This window comes from Bombus vosnesenskii, unplaced genomic scaffold (assembly GCF_011952255.1).
Source record: "Bombus vosnesenskii isolate JDL3184/JDL3185 unplaced genomic scaffold, Bvos_JDL3184-5_v1.1 scf7180000016261, whole genome shotgun sequence".
Classification (NCBI taxonomy): Eukaryota; Metazoa; Arthropoda; class Insecta; order Hymenoptera; family Apidae; genus Bombus; species Bombus vosnesenskii.
In genome coordinates, this window is record NW_022884330.1 from 4082032 (window position 1) to 4099954 (window position 17923).

The window sequence follows — 17923 nt, forward strand, 5'->3', positions numbered from 1 at the left end:
AAATTTAATATAATATTTCACTGTTGTTCCAGTATAGAGAGTTTCGAGAATTGGTAATTAATGAGAAATTTGGCGCGTAATATGAATACATTTAAACCGATATATTTGTTAAGATCATATGCAGATTCCCATATTTACTATTATTTATCTTAGTAATAGAATTATTTAGTTGTTTAAACTTCTTCCATTTTCAAGCAAAATTAGTGAAAGATATTAAGTTTATCACATATCTCCAATGATAATGATGGTCTACAATTCATAAATATATAAATAAATATAAATAAGCACATCTTACGTTATATGTTTTCTATTAGAGTGAACAATTACTTATTTAATGTGAAGAAATGGAATCCACAAGCAGTTTTACTTGCAATAATTTTTTTTATAATATTTGTAGCTATTTCTACTGCATAATTGTGTACTTCTTCGTCATTATCTTTTATACATTCCAAAGTATTTAAAATAATTTTAGGTATTTTGATATTACAAATTCTGGCCATTTTTTGGAGACACGTATAATTCAAAATTGGAAAAATACCTGGGATAATTGGAATATTAATTCCAATGTTTTTACAATCACTCACAAATTTAATAAAAATACTTGCTTCAAAGACAATTTGTGTGATAATAAAATTTGCACCAGCATCAACCTTTAAATAAAATTAATGTTAACATATTCGTTTTATATATATAAATAAATAATAAAGTGAAAGAAATTAATTACTTTTTCTTTCAAATAAATCAAATCCATTTCTTTAGACGATGATTCTGGATGCATTTCTGGATAACCAGCAATGCATATACAAAATATATTACCAAATTGATTCCTTATAAAACGTACTAAGTCAATTGCATGTGAAAATTCACTATTTGACTTTGTAGAATCTAAAATTGTTTTACAAAATCCAATTAATATGAAAACTTTCATCTCATAAATAGAGTCTTTTAAACATGAAACATTTTATAACAATTCTCAATTACCACCCCTTAACACAAAAACATTACATATGCCATGTTCTAATGCTTCCTTTAATATAATTTTTACATCAGTGGAAGTTAAATCTTTAGCTATAAGATGAAGGAGCGTGTTATTTGGGAGTATATTAAATATATCTAAAGACAAATAATCTTTCATATCATTTTTATGCCATGTTAATGCATAAAAAAGTGGATGGTACTTATTCATTTCTGTAAAAAAGCTAGTAACAAAAATTTTTATTTATAGAAACATAGATAGATTAAGCATTATTAAATACATAACATACAAACCTTTGCAAAAGATCCTTACTTATTACAGGCATCATCTCGAAACTACAAAATATAGCATCTGTCTTGATTATATCTTGTAGCTTTTTTCTTAAATCAATCATTTCGCGTTTAGTATCTACAGACCGAAAATGATCTGCAATATTATCACATTCGTCATCAATACATGGATCGTGCACTTTATCTTTCGACACAAATTTTTTCATTTTTTCGGTATGTACATATAGAAAGTACAGTTAACAACTATATAATTTTTTGCCTCACTCAGTCCATATAAGATTACTGATATCAAATTGCGCAATGTATGAAATACATAATCAGTTTAATGTAATGGACCAATTTCCTGTAAGTAATACTAAAGTAATACTAAAGTAATACTAAATAAAAATTTAACATTATAGTTGCAAAATTATTAAACTAAATTTCTCAAAATATTAACTCCCAGAATATATTGTAAAATATTAAAATTTTTTACATTATATTATTTCAAATTTATTTCATAGATTATTACATCTTATTTAACACCTTTAAAATATATAAATTTTTAATGTCACTTATTGTTACTTCTTTTTGCTAAATACAACTTCCTACAAACTTCTGTTATTGGAATATCATACACAGAAGGTATACCACCTGGAACAATTTCTTTTTTAGGACGTGAATGTTTATCTGTAATAGTGGTGATATCATTAATATCTGGAGTCATAGATAAGTTTATAGCTGGGTAAATAATAAATGCAAATGTAGCAAGGGCAGTTAAAGCCCAAATTGGTATTGCTACAGCCCAGTATTTAGAAGGCCAATATGTTAGTCCTAAATTATGTAAAATTTGATCTGGTATTAAGGCCCATACCAGGAATAAAAGGAATAGCATATTTGAACCTATGTATAAAGCATATCCATAAACAGATCTTGGTCCATATGGAGCTGGGGTATGTTCCATTTTATATATGTTATGCTATGGAAATAATTTTAACAATGAATATTTACTTAATAATAATTGTAAGTTGGTACAGGTGGACCAAGAAGTTGCATAGTTTCTGTTACTAAAATTAAATTATCAAAAAATGATGTTAATGCCACTCTAACTTTTCGTGCTTCGGTTCCACAAATTAATCTATAAAAAGTATTATAGATTAGTACAATGAAATATGCATATATTTAAGCTTATGCTATTATAATACATATGGGAAAACTTACATTTGTAATAAATTATTATCTAGCGTCAATTTCTTTGTAATACTACCTCTTGAGGGCTCTTTATCAACTATTAGTACTTGATAAGCAATTTCTGCTTCCCTTTTTGATGGGAAAGGTATTGATAAATTTCTGTACAAAATTAAGGTTATTTTTGTAATTACGTGCAATGTTTTACAAATTACATAAGATGTTGTGAAATTACTTATTTTAAAGGATACACACTGAAAGTACTCATTACAGCAATAGCGGTAATTATTATTTAATTTACGTATGTTTCCTATAGTGTAAATTCCTTTATATTTAGTTTTTTACATATGATACTTAGTCATTAATTTTATAACTCGTCCTATAATAAATTAATAATTTAATTACTTTGCACGAAATGAGATTATAATTCTCAAATTATGCGATACATATTCAAAGTTATATAACTTATTTTATATGTATGTATATACAAACCTAGTAATATATAGTAATTTTTCTTGAATCACATGGCATCATACTCTGTGTTCGGTCATTATACGCAACAGTTTACAACACAAATAGTAGCAAAGCTTAATACAAATTGGTGAATCAGTATAATTTGATACACTTCAAACGTAATGGGCCGAAGAAAAAGTAAAAGGAAGCCACCAAGTAAAAAGAAAGCTATTCAACCGCTAGATACACAATTTAATTGTCCGTTTTGCAATCACGAAAAATCGTGTGAGGTTAAGATGTACGCATAATTCATTTATCGACAATTCTTATACTACTCAATTTTCAATTTTACTACTTTCTCTTTTTATTTGCAGGGATAAGTCGAGGAACACAGCTAGAATTACTTGCAGAGTCTGCTTAGAAGACTTTCAAACCACAATCAATTTACTTTCAGAACCTTTAGATGTGTATAATGATTGGATTGATGCGTGTGAAAGTGCAAATTAAATTTTACTATCTTTGCATCAGGTCAATGCTAATAGTATTATTTATTTCTTTTAAATGTAAATTGTCAGCACTTCAGTATAAATGGATATCACATCATGTGCAATGCATAAGCAACAACTTAATGCTATACATATATTCTATGAATCAATGAAAAGACATTTAATTTCGTAAATTTAATATTTCATTGGTTTAAAGTAACAAAACTCGATATGTATATCCCATATGTAGTATATGAAGTATTATATCGTATTATTTTTAATTATATACGATATTTGTATAATCATATATATATATATGAGCTTCTTGTACTTAATAATTAAGGATATGAATGTTTACATTAAAAATGACAAAAATATTATATGACTGCTATAACCTACGAATATTTATATGAAAAGAAGACACGTAATGTTTTTACTGTATGTTTATATTATAAAAATTAAGAAGTTGTAATGACAATATAAATAAAATAGTCTTTGCTATAACTTTTTATGAGTATTAATGAGTTTAAACTAAATCATTCATTAAATTTGAATATACTGAAATTACTTAAATGTATTTGATTTAAATATGCTGTCATTAAAGTTACTGAATAGTATTTCTTATAAGCATGAAAATCTGAATAATAAAAAAAATACAAGGCTAATCACATTAATGTTTTTATGCAGTTAGATGAATATTTTTTTGGTGACAATTATTCGAAGTATAAAGTTTATTGTTTATTAAAAGGATTAGTGAAATGTAAGAGAATGAGGAAAAAACTAAACGTGAAATAAAGTTGCGATGTCGTTCCCTCGCAAATATGCAGCGGATGTGTCTCATAGCGCAGTCAAGATGGCGTTCCACCGAGTGGAATATACTTGTTAGAAAAAGTGTGTGAAAAAAAAATGCCGCGGAAAGCTTGAGAGCGACGCGTGCGAGCTTAAGTGAAGTTTCGGTCGCAGAGTGAATCCTCGTGGCTTCACTATGCATTCTAGATGAAAATAACTCAAATGACGGGGTTGAAACGATGCGTACATTAACCCAAGTGACAAGGCTTGTTCGCTGATCTTCGGACATTGCGGAGAACCGTAATCGTCGAGCGGCGAACAACGACGCTATGGCGTCCATCGGACGTGTGTATGTGTGTGTCATTATTTTTAATCCGCAATTAACAGCTAATTAAGCAGTCGTAACTGCGGATCACAAGTAGAATTCGATGCGTGTGAGATTCGTGTTGACGCCGGTTGCTAAACGACGCGACTTCCTAGTATTAATCGTCCGAACCGAATCGGTTCAACCAAAAACAAACATTCTGGGCTGCTTTCATTTTCCCTGTTTGACAGCTCCTAATCCAAATTACGTGGAACATTATGAATATCTTACTTCGATTTCCTCAGTTACGTTGTCACAGACTAAATTGTGCTTCCGCTATGATCTTCTCATTAAAGAGTATCGTCCAAATCGTTGCTGTTAGAGTTTATACGTAAGCTCGAGAATGTGACTAAACTGATTTTTTCAACAAGTGTGTTTAATTCTAAGTGTTTATAATACAATGTATGGTTTATATACCGTTTTGAAACATTTTGTTTTTAAGTGTTTATAAGGGAATTTCAATAATATGTAACACATACAATCTTCCATGTAAACATTTCTCTAAGTGTAAAATTATAATTATCAATTTCTGTCCTAATGTTTAGATATTTTAATCTTAATATTAATTGAATGTGTTTATTTGTGTCGCTTTGTATACAACAAAGTGAATATTGTTTTATATATTTCACTTTTGTATGAAATACAACTGTATTACTGCATAGCTGTATTATTTGAGACACAATTGTATGTGATATAGCAATGTATTCCATAAATATGCAATGAACTATTATTTACTTTTAATTATTATATACTGTGTTTTAACGTTGAGAATTTAATAAATTGTCAAATCTAATTTATATTAAACGCATATGAAGTGCAATATTTTTGTTTTGTGTCGTGTACTTTGTGTTTCTAATGTTAGTCTTTAGTTTTTCTTACTTACATGTTAATTTGTGTAAATTTAGTTAGAACTGCTTTTATTGTTATAGTTTATTTTATAAGTGGTTTATAAATGTAACAGATCATTATCGTTTTATGAAAATGAACTTATGAAGGAATACATTTCTTATTGCAGGCATAAAAGAAAATAAAATTATGGATAAATAATGTAAGTGATATGACAACTTATTTGGTAGTGTGATGCAGGAATGAAAGTGACAAGACATTCCATGATTTCACATAAAATTTTAGTAAAATATATTGTGACTTAATGGACTTTACACATCATGTCAAATAGTTTGGACAGTTTTTTAACACGTATTGGGGATGTCACTATAGAACGCGTGACTCCTCGCCCAGGCCCTAAGCCTAATGAAACGATAATGTCGAATGAAACTGTAACAAACACAAACATGAATAATGTAGAGCCTCAAACAGGAAATGATGAAAGTTCAGAGGAATCTAGCGGTGAAACATCTGATGGAGAACATGACAAGAAAAATGATACATTGCAGTCAGAAGAAATAGAAGAAATACGTTCAGAAGGATCAGGGGACGACATGGATTTAGATGAGACAATTGATTCACAAATTGGTGTACGAGCAGAATCAGAAAGGCAACATCATTCTCAAGCTGAAGAGGATGATGAAGAACCAGTTAATATATTGGATACTTTGCCATTAGAAGGTTTGTATAATACTATGGATTTTACATTTGTAATTTTTTTGAACTCTAATATTATAGTATTAATAATCCTTAAATTCCTTAAAAGGAGCCCCAATAGAGGGTCAGGAAGTGTCTGAAGCAGACTTACTTGGAAAACCAATTTCAAAAGATACAGATGATGAAGGAAGCATAGGACATGAAAATGACAAACATGAAGGTCATGTCATGGAGGAGGAAGGAACAGAGAGTAATAAGAGGCATGCTGATTCAGAACATTCTGATACAGCTAAGAAGAAGCAGAAAAAAGATGATGGAACTGAAGGATCTGCGTCAGAATGTGAAACAAAAGCAGAAAAGAAATTAGCAAACATGAGAAGAAATATTCGAGAAGTTATGGATGAAACTCAACTTGATGAAGCTACTTTGTCAGCTCAGCGGCAAGAGATGGAACGTCTTCGAAGGGTACAAGAACAACAAAGACTAATTCGTGAAGTTCAACGACATATGGCAATAACTAGACAAAATATGAAAGCAAAAACAAGAGTAATTAGTCTTTTACAAGGAAAACAAAATCAAGCAGGTACTACTATTTCACAATCATCTCCATCTGGACCAGTTCGTTTACCAAACACGGTGCTCCTTAAAGTAAATTCTGGATCTGGCACTGGATCTCAGACTACTTCTGGTATACAAACAAATCAAATACAAAGAAGATCGGTAGAAGGCTCCCGATGGCAAAAAGGTAGAGGTATTTACCAAGGAGCACAAACATCAATTTCGCGAATTGCAAATCGACCTAGTGGTCCCAATATGTTACAACAAAGAATTCGAATGATGACTCCTTCTGTTAGCATATCTCCTGTAGTTCCTAAAAAGGAACCTATGGATAGATCTGAATATTACTCAGATTCTGAAATCTCAGATATAGAAGCTGAAGAAACTTTACGTGAGAAACAAATACATGCTGCTAAAAAGATATCAACTGGGCCAAAGTCTCAAAAAACAGCTAAAGGCAAAGATGTAGTTACAATATCTAGCTCTAGCGAAAGTTCAGATGATGATTGTATAGTTTTAAGTGACCCAAGTGGTGAAGAAGAAACAGACAACGAAGATGATCCATCCAATTCTGGCATGCATACTAATGATAGATATAACATTCCAGATGAACATGGTAGAGTGTTAATAAATGTCGGTCATCCTGAAACAGAACCTAATGTATTTTTAGCTCCACAAGTAGCTCGTATTATTAAGCCTCATCAGATTGGTGGTATTCGTTTTCTTTATGATAATATTGTTGAAAGTATTGAAAGATTCAAAACTAGTTCTGGTTTTGGTTGTATCCTTGCTCACAGTATGGGTTTAGGAAAAACACTTCAAGTTGCTAGTTTTTGCGATATTTTTTTTCGTTGTACCACTTCTAAAACAGTCCTCTGTATTATGCCCATTAATACACTGCAAAATTGGTTAGCAGAATTTAATATGTGGTTACCATATGAGGATCCTAATGCTCCGGAAAAGTATGGTAAAAGTTCTGGTATTAAATCAGAATCTATTATTGAGCTTAAACAAGAAGTTAAGGATGAAAGCGGGAATCAAAGTGACATGTCAAATATGTCAAGTATGTCAAATATTTCAAGGCCTATTAGCACAGAATCAGCTCATCGTTTTGGACAAGAAAATACGTCCCAACCTATGAATATTATGCCAGAAAATCCGTATATTCATCCAGGATATGAAACTCACAATATGATGCCTGGTTATGTACAAGATAATATGTTGAATAAAAATATATCAAATTCGCAAGTACACATAAATGAAAATTATCACGGAGATATTTCACAAAATGCATTGTATAATACAAATCCTAATCCAATGTCTACTTTTGAATCAATAAAATCAGAAGTAAATTGTCATGGCATGCAACAAAGGTCAAACATGTCAGATACAAAATTTGGTATGGAAAATCAGAATTCTAATAATATATATCCTGGTTTAGAGAATCGGCCACAAGCTCCTATATATCCAGGTATTGAAACTCGAAATCCTAGCACTTTGTATCATGGTGTAGATAGTCATCACTCTGGGTCCATATATCCTAATTTTGACAATTCTACTAATACTTTCTCTAATTATACAAACCGATCAACTCAAGAATCAGATCAAGAATCAAGAAAAGATTGTTTTAAAAATACTTTATCTTCTATGAATGCAGAAGTTAATGTAAAGAAAGAGCCAGAAGAAATAGTTAAAAAGGAGGAAAGTACTTGTACAACAAAAGAAGAAATATCGAATGAAGAGAAAAAGGAAATTGAGAAAGTTAAAACTCCATTTAGTGTAGATTCGCCTATTGGTATGGAAATGAGACCGCGGCATTTTCGTTTACATATTTTAAATGATTCTCATAAAACTATGACAGCAAGAGCCAAGGTAATTCAAGATTGGCAAGTAGGAGGTGGTGTTTTGTTGATTGGATATGAACTATACAGACAATTGTCTTTAAAAAAGCCAAACAAAGCAAAAAGGAAACGTGGACAACCTTTCAAAGATACTGTTGATGTTGAGGAAGAAGACAAGAACAAAGGATTATTAGATGAAATGCATACAGCTTTAGTTAATCCAGGGCCTGATTTAGTCATATGTGATGAGGGTCATAGAATAAAAAATTCCCATGCTAGCATTAGTATGGCTTTGAAACAAATGCGCACAAAACGTAGAATTGTATTAACTGGTTATCCATTACAAAATAATCTTTTGGAATATTGGTGTATGGTTGATTTTGTAAGACCTAATTATTTGGGAACTAAAAGTGAATTTTGTAATATGTTTGAACGACCAATTCAGAATGGGCAGTGTATTGATTCAACACCACAAGACATACGTTTAATGAGATACCGTGCACATGTGTTACATGCCTTGTTAGAAGGTTTTGTACAAAGAAGATCTCATTCTGTATTGCAAGTTTCCTTACCACGTAAAGAAGAATACATCCTTCTTGTTCGGATGACATCACATCAACGTAAACTATATGATACCTTTATGAATCAAGTAGTTAAAACACGTGCTGTACCTAATCCATTGAAAGCTTTTGCAGTATGCTGTAAAATTTGGAACCATCCTGATATCCTATATCACTTTCTACGTAAACGACAGGCTAATGAAGAAGATGATTTAGATTTAGAGGAAACAATTGGTGAAAAATCTACTCCAGGAGGTAAACGTTCTAAAGCACGCCAACCAAAAGGGGAATCCAAGAAAGGAAAGAAAACAAATACAACTATAAAAAATAAACCAGCAGCTAGTGTTCAACCTAATTCCTCTTCATCATCTAATACTGATAATGTAGAAAATGATAATTCACATACTACTCCAAAACAAAACAATTATTCTAATTATCCTCCTATGCCAATGAATAATTCAGGATATTCAAATTCTATATCTCAAAATTCTTATCCTCATGGTTATCAGAATTATAGATCAAGTGATCAAAACACATATTATAGAAATGAAAATAACCATGGAGAATACAATGAATTTTACAATAATCAAGGATCACAAAGATATGGAAATCAATCATTTCAAACATATTCACAAACTCCAGGATATAATGCACCACAAAATTATCCTAATCAATCACAAAATTATATACCAAACAGTGAGCAGTCTACAAATAATCATTCTCAAAGGTATTCAACTGCTACTTCCAATTCAGAATTTCGTTCAGATCAAAATCAAGGGAATAATTATGAAGTATCTGGGATGTTTCCACGTCAATCTTATCCTTATCAAGATCATGGACGTAATTATGGATCAAATATAAATCAAGGATCTAATAATTATTCTCAAGTTCCAAATCAGTCTTCTTTTCAATCGCAAATGCCAAACCAATCTGCAAATATGCCATTACCTGATTATTCTTCATATACACCAAATCAGACTCAAAATTATAATCCTGCAGCAGGGCAAACAAATACCATATATTCGCGAAATGAAGGTCAACCATTACAAAATTCTACATTAGGATATGACACAAATCAACAAAGTCAAAATTCATCATCTCAAACACCAACTGCTGCATATCTTGCAAATCAACAAGGGCAGAGTACATCTGGTCAAAATCGTGGCTTTTCACCCAATCAACAGAATCAAAATCTTCCTTTGCAAAGTTCTTCTCATACTTATGGTGGCTCACAGTCACAAAATATTCCAATATCAAATCAACCCCACAATTATCCTACTCAAGTAAATCCAAACCCTTCACCACAAACATCACTCAATTTTAGTCAACAATCTCCGAACACTATGCCACAGAATCAACCTCATCCATATATAACAAATTCATCAAATCAAACATCAATTCCACAAAATCAAATGCGTGGATATTCTACAGCAGCTCAAAATCAGATGAATGTATCACAAAATTCATCTTCGTATCCCACTGGCCAATCAGCTTCAAATCCTACTCAAACACATGGATATGCTCAAGATCAGCAAGGGTCAGTTCCTAGTGCACAAGGTACTATGCATGGATATTCACATCTTGTATCTCCATCAACACCACAAAATCAATCTTATCCACCTAATATGCAAAGCCAAACGGGAACTCCATCAAATGCAAATCATGCCTATGGGTCTAATCATCAAGGTCCAACATCAATACCATCAACTCCAACTCATAGGTACAGTTCTTCTCAACAAGGACAGATATCACAATCTCAGAATCAAGCTCTTCCATATTCTCAAAATCAGCAAACACCGAGTTCTATCAATCAAAGTGATCAATTGTATTCCAGACCAGATAATCAACAACAAACTCAAACTTATACACCAACAGCCAACACATCCCATGAATTTTCAACAGATCGTCAAAGTGGTAGTTCCTCTACCAATCCTACAAATAATTATTCAATAAATCAAACGTCGTCTCAGAATACTGTTGTACCAAATTATTCAACAGATGGAGCACATTCAAATCAAGTAAGTCAAATGAAAAGTTCAGAGGATCCTTATTGGCAAAGAAATTATTCTCAACCATTTCAATCTGATCAATGTAATGATCCTTATTATCGGGATGTAAATCCTAATGTGAATCGATATCAAAGTAATTACTTTCCGTCACAAAATTATCAAAATCAGTCTTATGATTATAGTAATAATCATAATTCGGATATTAATACGCGCTCAGAGGATTCGAAGTCTCAGCAAACCACTACTCACATTCAAAGCTCAGGATCTTCAGAGAAGAACAAAAATAATAAGGAAATGACATCAAGTGTTGGTGTGCAAAGTCAACCAATTCATCAAAATAGTTCAAGTTCTACAAGTTCAGGTTATGGTTCTGAATCAAATTGTCAGACTTCAGTATCTAGATCTGTACAAAATCTTAATTCATTGCATAGTCCCCGTCTAAATCAAAATGATTTAGTGAAAGAAGATGAAAAAGAAAAAGAAGACTTATTAGATAAAGATAAAGAAGAGAAGTCAGATGATGAAATTCTTACAAAAGATGAAGAAAAGGATTGTAAAAGTTCTCCAGGAGGAAAAGAAGACCCTGGTATTCCATATGATTGGGTAAATATAAAAAGCATGAAAATAATGCTTATTAAATTATAACTAATTAAACTTTGTATTTGCAGGCAACAGAATTAATGAAGGGCTATGTACCAGGATTAATGGATGCTTCTGCAAAAATGACAATTTTCTTTTGTATTTTGGAAGAAGCAATTAAACTTGGTGACCGCGTTTTAGCATTTTCTCAATCGTTATTTACATTGAATCTCATTGAAGATTTTTTAGCTAGAAATAGTTTGAAGTATCCTGATGGGCAAACAGATGCTTGGATTAAAAATGTAAATTATTATCGTCTCGATGGCAGTACTAGCGCCTTAGAAAGAGAAAAACTTATTAATGAATTTAATAATAATCCAAAAATTCATCTTTTTCTTGTTTCAACGCGTGCTGGTTCTCTTGGTATTAATCTTGTTGGCGCTAACCGTGCCATTGTATTCGATGCTTCTTGGAATCCTTGTCATGATACACAGGCTGTTTGTAGAGTGTATAGATATGGACAACAGAAACCTTGTTTTGTTTACCGTTTGGTCACTGACAATTGTTTAGAAAGAAAAATATATGACAGACAAATTAGTAAGCAAGGAATGGCAGATCGTGTGGTTGATCAATGCAATCCAGATGCTCATCTTTCATTAAAAGAAGCAACTACATTGTCTTGGGATTGGGAAGAAGATAGTCAAGTACAAGATTTTTCTCAAACGAAAGATAGTTATTCTGATGAAGTGATGCATCGTGTATTAGAACGCCATTCTTCTTTATTAACGAAACAGCCTTTCCACCATGAAAGTCTTTTAGTTGATAGAAAAGATAAGAAACTTAGTCAAGCAGAAAAGCGACTAGCTCGTCGTGGTTACGAACTTGAAAAAATGGCAGCCAACTGTTCCAGGCCCAGTTATAATTATGTTCCTGGAAATACTGCAACACGGGGTACGATTAATTCTAAAATTCAGATGTGTAAAATATACATATTTACATCGGGTTTCTTATACTAAGTTATTGCAGCAGGTGGATTACAAATTCGAGCAATTCGAGGTGGTGATAGTAGTACTACTTCTAAACCAGTTGCCTCAGTTAGACCAATGCAGCAACGTGGTGCTGAAGGTATAGGTTCGCGTAGTGTAACAGGAAGTCGGTGGATACCAGCGGAAGTATGGCAAAGGCAGGGAATGAGTGCACAAGAAATGACATTACCTTTAGATGTTGTTATTCCCACCAATTCACCCGATAAGGGAAGTATTGTATTGAAAGCTGGTCAACGAGTAATGGTACTGAAAAGTCCCAAAGGCATTTATATGCAATTAGAATCTGGTAAAATTATTGCTATTCGAACGGCTCTTAAACTAAATCAACAAAAGCGAGAAGAAGAACCTAAGAAAGGTATATTAATAATTAAATGATTTCATTAAAATAGTTGTCCTGACCTTTTTAATTTTTTAAATTTATATTATTTATATTGAAATATTTATAGGTGTATCGTCAATGGCACAAAGGAATTCAAAACCAGAAGTCGGATTTCCATTGAGAAATAATTCAGCTATTTCTATCATACCGAAATCTTCTTCAAGTAATCAAGCAAGTGGTCGTTCGATTAATAAACCAGGAAACGGGCCTAATTATAGGCCATTTGCTGACAAAGAAACTTTAAAGAGACCAAAACCTGTCGTTACTGCAACTGCCAAACCTTATTTGAGTCAAGTTAATTTAACCAATCAAGTTTCTCTATCAAGGTTACCAAAAATAAAGCAGGAACCGGTAGATCATTCCACACTAGGTGAAAATTCAAATTCCTCAGATGGACAAGTTAGAACTGAACAAAGAGTGGAAGAAGTCAGATTAGAGGATGTGGTTGCGGAAGTAAGTTCGAATACAGATTATAATCCTAATCATAATCGTGTAACCAGTTCAGATACCGATATTGCTTTACAAAAGTCATCTGAAGAAAATAGTCAAGTATATACTTCGGATTCTGTAACTGCACAAAGTGTTCAAACACAGCACGATCAAACAGAAACGGAATTGACATCAAAAATTGATAAACAGTGTTCTCCTTCAATTGAAAAGGAGATCATAAAAACAACAGATACATTAACAAATTACGGGCATGCTTTTCAAACTCAACAAGAAAAAAGAGATGCGTCCAATGATGAAATTATAATTGAAGATCCATCGCCGATACCACCTCAAATACAGTCGCAAGTACCATCACAAATGCAATCTCAAATGCCATTACAAGTATCTCCGCAAGTACAGTCACAAGTATTACCTCAGATACCACCACAGTTACCAACACAAATACCACCCCAAGTACCTTCCCAGTTATCATCGCAAGGACCATCACAAATACCACAAGCATCACCGCAAGTTGCACCACAAGTTGCACCACAAGTTGCAACACAACCAACATCATCTGGCTCATTACCGCCATTGTTAACGCAACAATCAACATCATCGACTATGCAAGTACCAGCGACACCTACATTACGAGCTACGGAAGTTCCTAAAGGTATAACAGATTCAACTATTGGTTCTTCTGCTACATCCATATGTACTGGAACAAATACTATAACATCTCCAAAAACAGCGGAACCAAGTATGCGTGAAACTTGTATACAAAGTGAACCCCTTAATGTTCCACAAGGTTATCCTTATGCTCAGTATCCACGATATTACGATTATAATGATCCTCGATCTCGATCGTTGTCCACTCCTTATGGTACATATTTCCCTGGTGTTCCACCTCATGCAGCAAATCCTAGATTACCAATGGATACCTCTAAGAGTCAACCAGATGTAGGAAAACCTATAGAAGAGAGGGCAATGATGAATGTGCCTCCTGCATATTCGCAAGTATCTAATACTACTGCCAAAACATCAGCCAACACTATAGAAACGAAAGGTGCAGAAGCGATGGTAACTACAACGGTGGCGACTACTCCTACTAGAGATGAAACGCACATACCCACTGCGTTTAGTCATCCTACGAGTAGTCGTTATCCTGGACCTTATCCACCGGGACCGTATGATCCATATTCACAGCATTATCCTCCAGCGCCCGGTTCATCAGCAACTTATCCACCAGGTGGTAAGTTGAAATTTTGCTATTTTCGCACGTATTTATTTATGAAAGGAATATATGTTGAAACTAAATTTTTAAAGTAGCTGCCCCTGGATATCCAGCATACGGTGGCCCGAGTTACAACACGGAATATGCTCGTATGTATACAGCGTTTCATGGTCCTCCTCCACCAGCAGATCCTTATATACACAGAGGTTATGCACCCCCTTCTTCACATCCACCTAATTATTATCCTCCATTTCCTCATCCACCACCGCCTTATCCGAATTATTCATTTTTGTCACCATATCCAAATCCCAATATGCCCAGCGAGCCACAGCCACCTGCTCAGTAGGACACTTAAGTGGTATTATGATAAATGATTAGTTTAATAATTTCATAAAATGTCGCATATTGCGAAAGTTCAAAGGCTGTCGCGATTCAGAAGCTTAATAGACTGAAGCTGTAAAACGCATTGATGTAAATATTTAGTCACAAGTATTGTATTAAGATAATAAATTTACGCAGCTACTTTTTGAAGTGCTGTGTTTATGTCGAGGAAGATGAGATAATCTCAATTAACTTTGAACTGTGCAATTTGTTGAAATGTTCAAAATATTTAGCCTTGACTGTCATGCCGTTTTACGATGCGTCTATTCGACTAAGTAATATCTGGTTATGAGTACAAATAATTTCTCAATTTGATATTCCATAGTCTCAAGGAAGCGTCTGTGTTTTTTCTAGCATATTGACATATATCATTATTATGATTTTATGAATTTATTGAGAATTTATTAAGAAATAAGGAAATATTTTCAACATAGGGAGCATCCTTGTTATCTATTTTTTATTTCCTAATTTTTATTTTGAATGAAATGCTAGGAATATTGAATGAGAAATAATTTTGTACATTCTAAACGAGTAATATAAAGAAGAAAGGAATGCTGTACACTATCATTTAGCTTTGTGCATAAATGCTACATTGATCACACTTTTATATTCTGCACTGAAAAATGCAAGGAATTCATTTTGATTAAATGCAATACTCAGAAAAGTATAAATTGTAAGAGTAAACTCATATTCATAAAACTTATATGCCAGCATTCCATCTTCCATTTTATATATTTTAGTTTTTCGTTTTAGTTAATTTGTGGAGAGTGATGGATATTTACATATTATTTATAAAATGATATTATTTAAAAACCTATTTAAAAACTTATTAATATCTTTTTGATAGTAATATATTTATATGTGTAATCTTAGAATTTAATACTTTTAATATTTCGACGAAACTATTATATACATCATACATAATAATGATATTTTTTATTATATATTATTACATTATTCATCACTTCTCCCTAAAAATATATTATAGGCTGCGCATCGTTATTTCGGTTTCCGTCATTTCAATAATTAATCTCTAAACGATAAAATTAGGCTTCATTTATACCACATGCTCTGAATCTATGTATCACCTCTGACTTTTTACATACATTATACGTACAGTATTCACTTGGAACATTTAGCAGCCAGTATACAGTTTACAGCGTCCTTAGCAAGTTGTATATGACTATGTATTACTATTAAACGTTACAATTTCTGAAATAGATAATCTCATAGTAGAATGTAGGATTGTTGTTAACTAGAATGTCTTACAGTTCATGACTGTTTTGGAATATGAATAAAAGAAGAATAGGGAGAGCCATGATTCTCAGAAGCGACTTCTCAAGCTCGGAACTGTGATATTTTGTCATATTCTCGTGTAACATTTTTGCTTGTATATTTTTATTTGAAATCAAAGTTCAACTTTGATTCTTGCATAAAATTGGTAGAAACGAATAATGATCGCGGATGTCGGAATACTGAATTAAAATTGTGCATTTATGTTAATGTAAGTTAATTCGAAGTATAAACACGAGATTTTTAATCAATTTTCCAAAGGGGATATAAAGCCGTATGCATGTTTATCATGGTGCTCCCTCTAAATACTATAGGTGAATTATTATAGAAAATAAACATTCATGCTGAATACTATTAGTATGTATTTCTCATTGAATCTGTCACCTGATTGCTACGCGAGAAATACATTGGGATCTTACATGTTAGTACGTACGTGTTGTGGTTGTACGTTTTCTAGGTTTTAAGTGTACAGGATTGACATGACGCGAATATTAACGTGAGATGTATTTTTGCAAACAAGCGACAGAATCTATTGCAAATACATACGAGATTATATGTACGAAAGATGAAACAATTATTTTGTCTCTGTTATAGCTTCTTTGCCATTTACATACTTGTAAATACCCATTATTTACATTTCATACTTTATTTATTACTATACATTATCCATTATTATCGCTTTTTTGATGTCAGAGTATTGCTCTTATGTAAAATAAATTGTTTACACTGATCAAGATTGTTTTTGATTGTAGTATTGTTATGCAAAGAAATTGAAGCATATATATTATATATATATATATATATATAATATATATATACTATATATATATAATTGTTTGTACATTTCCCTTTGCGTCTCTGACCAACTGTTTGACTTGAAATTAACACATGCATGTAGATGCGTAGGATAAAAATCTTAATACATACTTATATGTCAAAAAGGTTAAGGTTGTAATTAAGGAATTAATTTACCTATAAAAATTTTAATATCCTTGTGGTAACACGAACAAAACTTTCTTGATTACATACTTTTCTCTATGCATATTATGTGATTTAATGTGTCACACATAAGCTGGGTTTATTGAAAAGTTATAATTAATAATTCATTTTGTAGGAGAAAATCTGATATTTTTTTTTATAAATCATTTTCTCTGATTGTAATTTTTCTATAAACCATGCTACAGTGTACAAAGAAAATAAAATCGTTCGAAATTAAGAAAAATAATTTTTTTGTAACAAGTAAGTTAGTTTGATAACACTACACTAATTTAACAAAAAAAAAAAAAACAATAAACTTATATTTGCGTACGCGCGTCATATTGTGTATTTTTTATTTTTTTCATTCTATACAATGTTATTTGTTTTGAAATATATTCTTTATGAAAAAATATAAAAATATCGTTATAGATAAAAAATGTTTTTTATTTATATTGGCATTACATCTCATAAAAGTATAAAAAGGGATATTATGCAGTATTTAGAAATACATATTAATTATTTATAAATTATAAATATATGTATGTAGTTTGTTTGAGTTATAAATAATTT

The 17923-nt window shown here is 31.9% G+C and overlaps 4 protein-coding genes across 18 annotated transcripts; 2 read left to right on the top strand and 2 right to left on the bottom strand.

The window, feature by feature from the left end:
• Window positions 1-77: 77 nt before the first annotated feature.
• On the bottom strand, window positions 78-1676 carry LOC117241833 (methylenetetrahydrofolate reductase). Its single transcript, XM_033507996.1, has 5 exons — window positions 1270-1676; window positions 982-1199; window positions 725-885; window positions 328-650; window positions 78-249 (listed from the first exon to the last, which is right to left on the bottom strand). Exons 1-5 carry the CDS (start codon window positions 1470-1472, stop codon window positions 201-203), a joined length of 954 nt encoding a protein of 317 aa, XP_033363887.1. The 5' UTR covers window positions 1473-1676; the 3' UTR covers window positions 78-200.
• Window positions 1677-1803: 127 nt separating this feature from the next.
• LOC117241834 (phosphatidylinositol N-acetylglucosaminyltransferase subunit P-like) lies at window positions 1804-3063 on the bottom strand. 4 transcript variants are annotated; one of them, XM_033507999.1, is made up of 3 exons: window positions 2926-3063; window positions 2467-2595; window positions 1804-2383 (listed from the first exon to the last, which is right to left on the bottom strand). In XM_033507999.1, exon 3 carries the CDS (start codon window positions 2207-2209, stop codon window positions 1817-1819), a length of 393 nt encoding a protein of 130 aa, XP_033363890.1. In that variant the 5' UTR covers window positions 2210-2383; window positions 2467-2595; window positions 2926-3063; the 3' UTR covers window positions 1804-1816. The 4 variants fall into 4 exon arrangements, with proteins under 4 accessions (XP_033363890.1, XP_033363889.1, XP_033363888.1 ...); XM_033507998.1 differs by lacking the exon at window positions 2926-3063 and adding an exon at window positions 2689-2884; XM_033507997.1 differs by lacking the exon at window positions 2926-3063 and adding an exon at window positions 2685-2884.
• LOC117241835 (transcription elongation factor 1 homolog) lies at window positions 2973-3650 on the top strand. The gene is made up of 2 exons (XM_033508002.1): window positions 2973-3184; window positions 3261-3650. Exons 1-2 carry the CDS (start codon window positions 3069-3071, stop codon window positions 3391-3393), a joined length of 249 nt encoding a protein of 82 aa, XP_033363893.1. The 5' UTR covers window positions 2973-3068; the 3' UTR covers window positions 3394-3650.
• A 452-nt stretch (window positions 3651-4102) lies between these two features.
• LOC117241830 lies at window positions 4103-17322 on the top strand. Of its 12 annotated transcripts, none has more exons than XM_033507994.1 (7): window positions 4103-5031; window positions 5540-6090; window positions 6176-11637; window positions 11703-12564; window positions 12643-13014; window positions 13106-14719; window positions 14794-17322. In XM_033507994.1, the coding sequence occupies exons 2-7, from the start codon at window positions 5691-5693 to the stop codon at window positions 15045-15047; spliced, it is 8964 nt and encodes a 2987-aa protein (XP_033363885.1). In that variant the 5' UTR covers window positions 4103-5031; window positions 5540-5690; the 3' UTR covers window positions 15048-17322. The 12 variants fall into 12 exon arrangements, with proteins under 12 accessions (XP_033363885.1, XP_033363873.1, XP_033363884.1 ...); XM_033507982.1 differs by having other exon boundaries at window positions 4104-5031; window positions 12640-13014; XM_033507993.1 differs by having other exon boundaries at window positions 4104-5031; window positions 12640-13014; window positions 14797-17322.
• The last annotated feature ends 601 nt before the right edge of the window (window positions 17323-17923 follow it).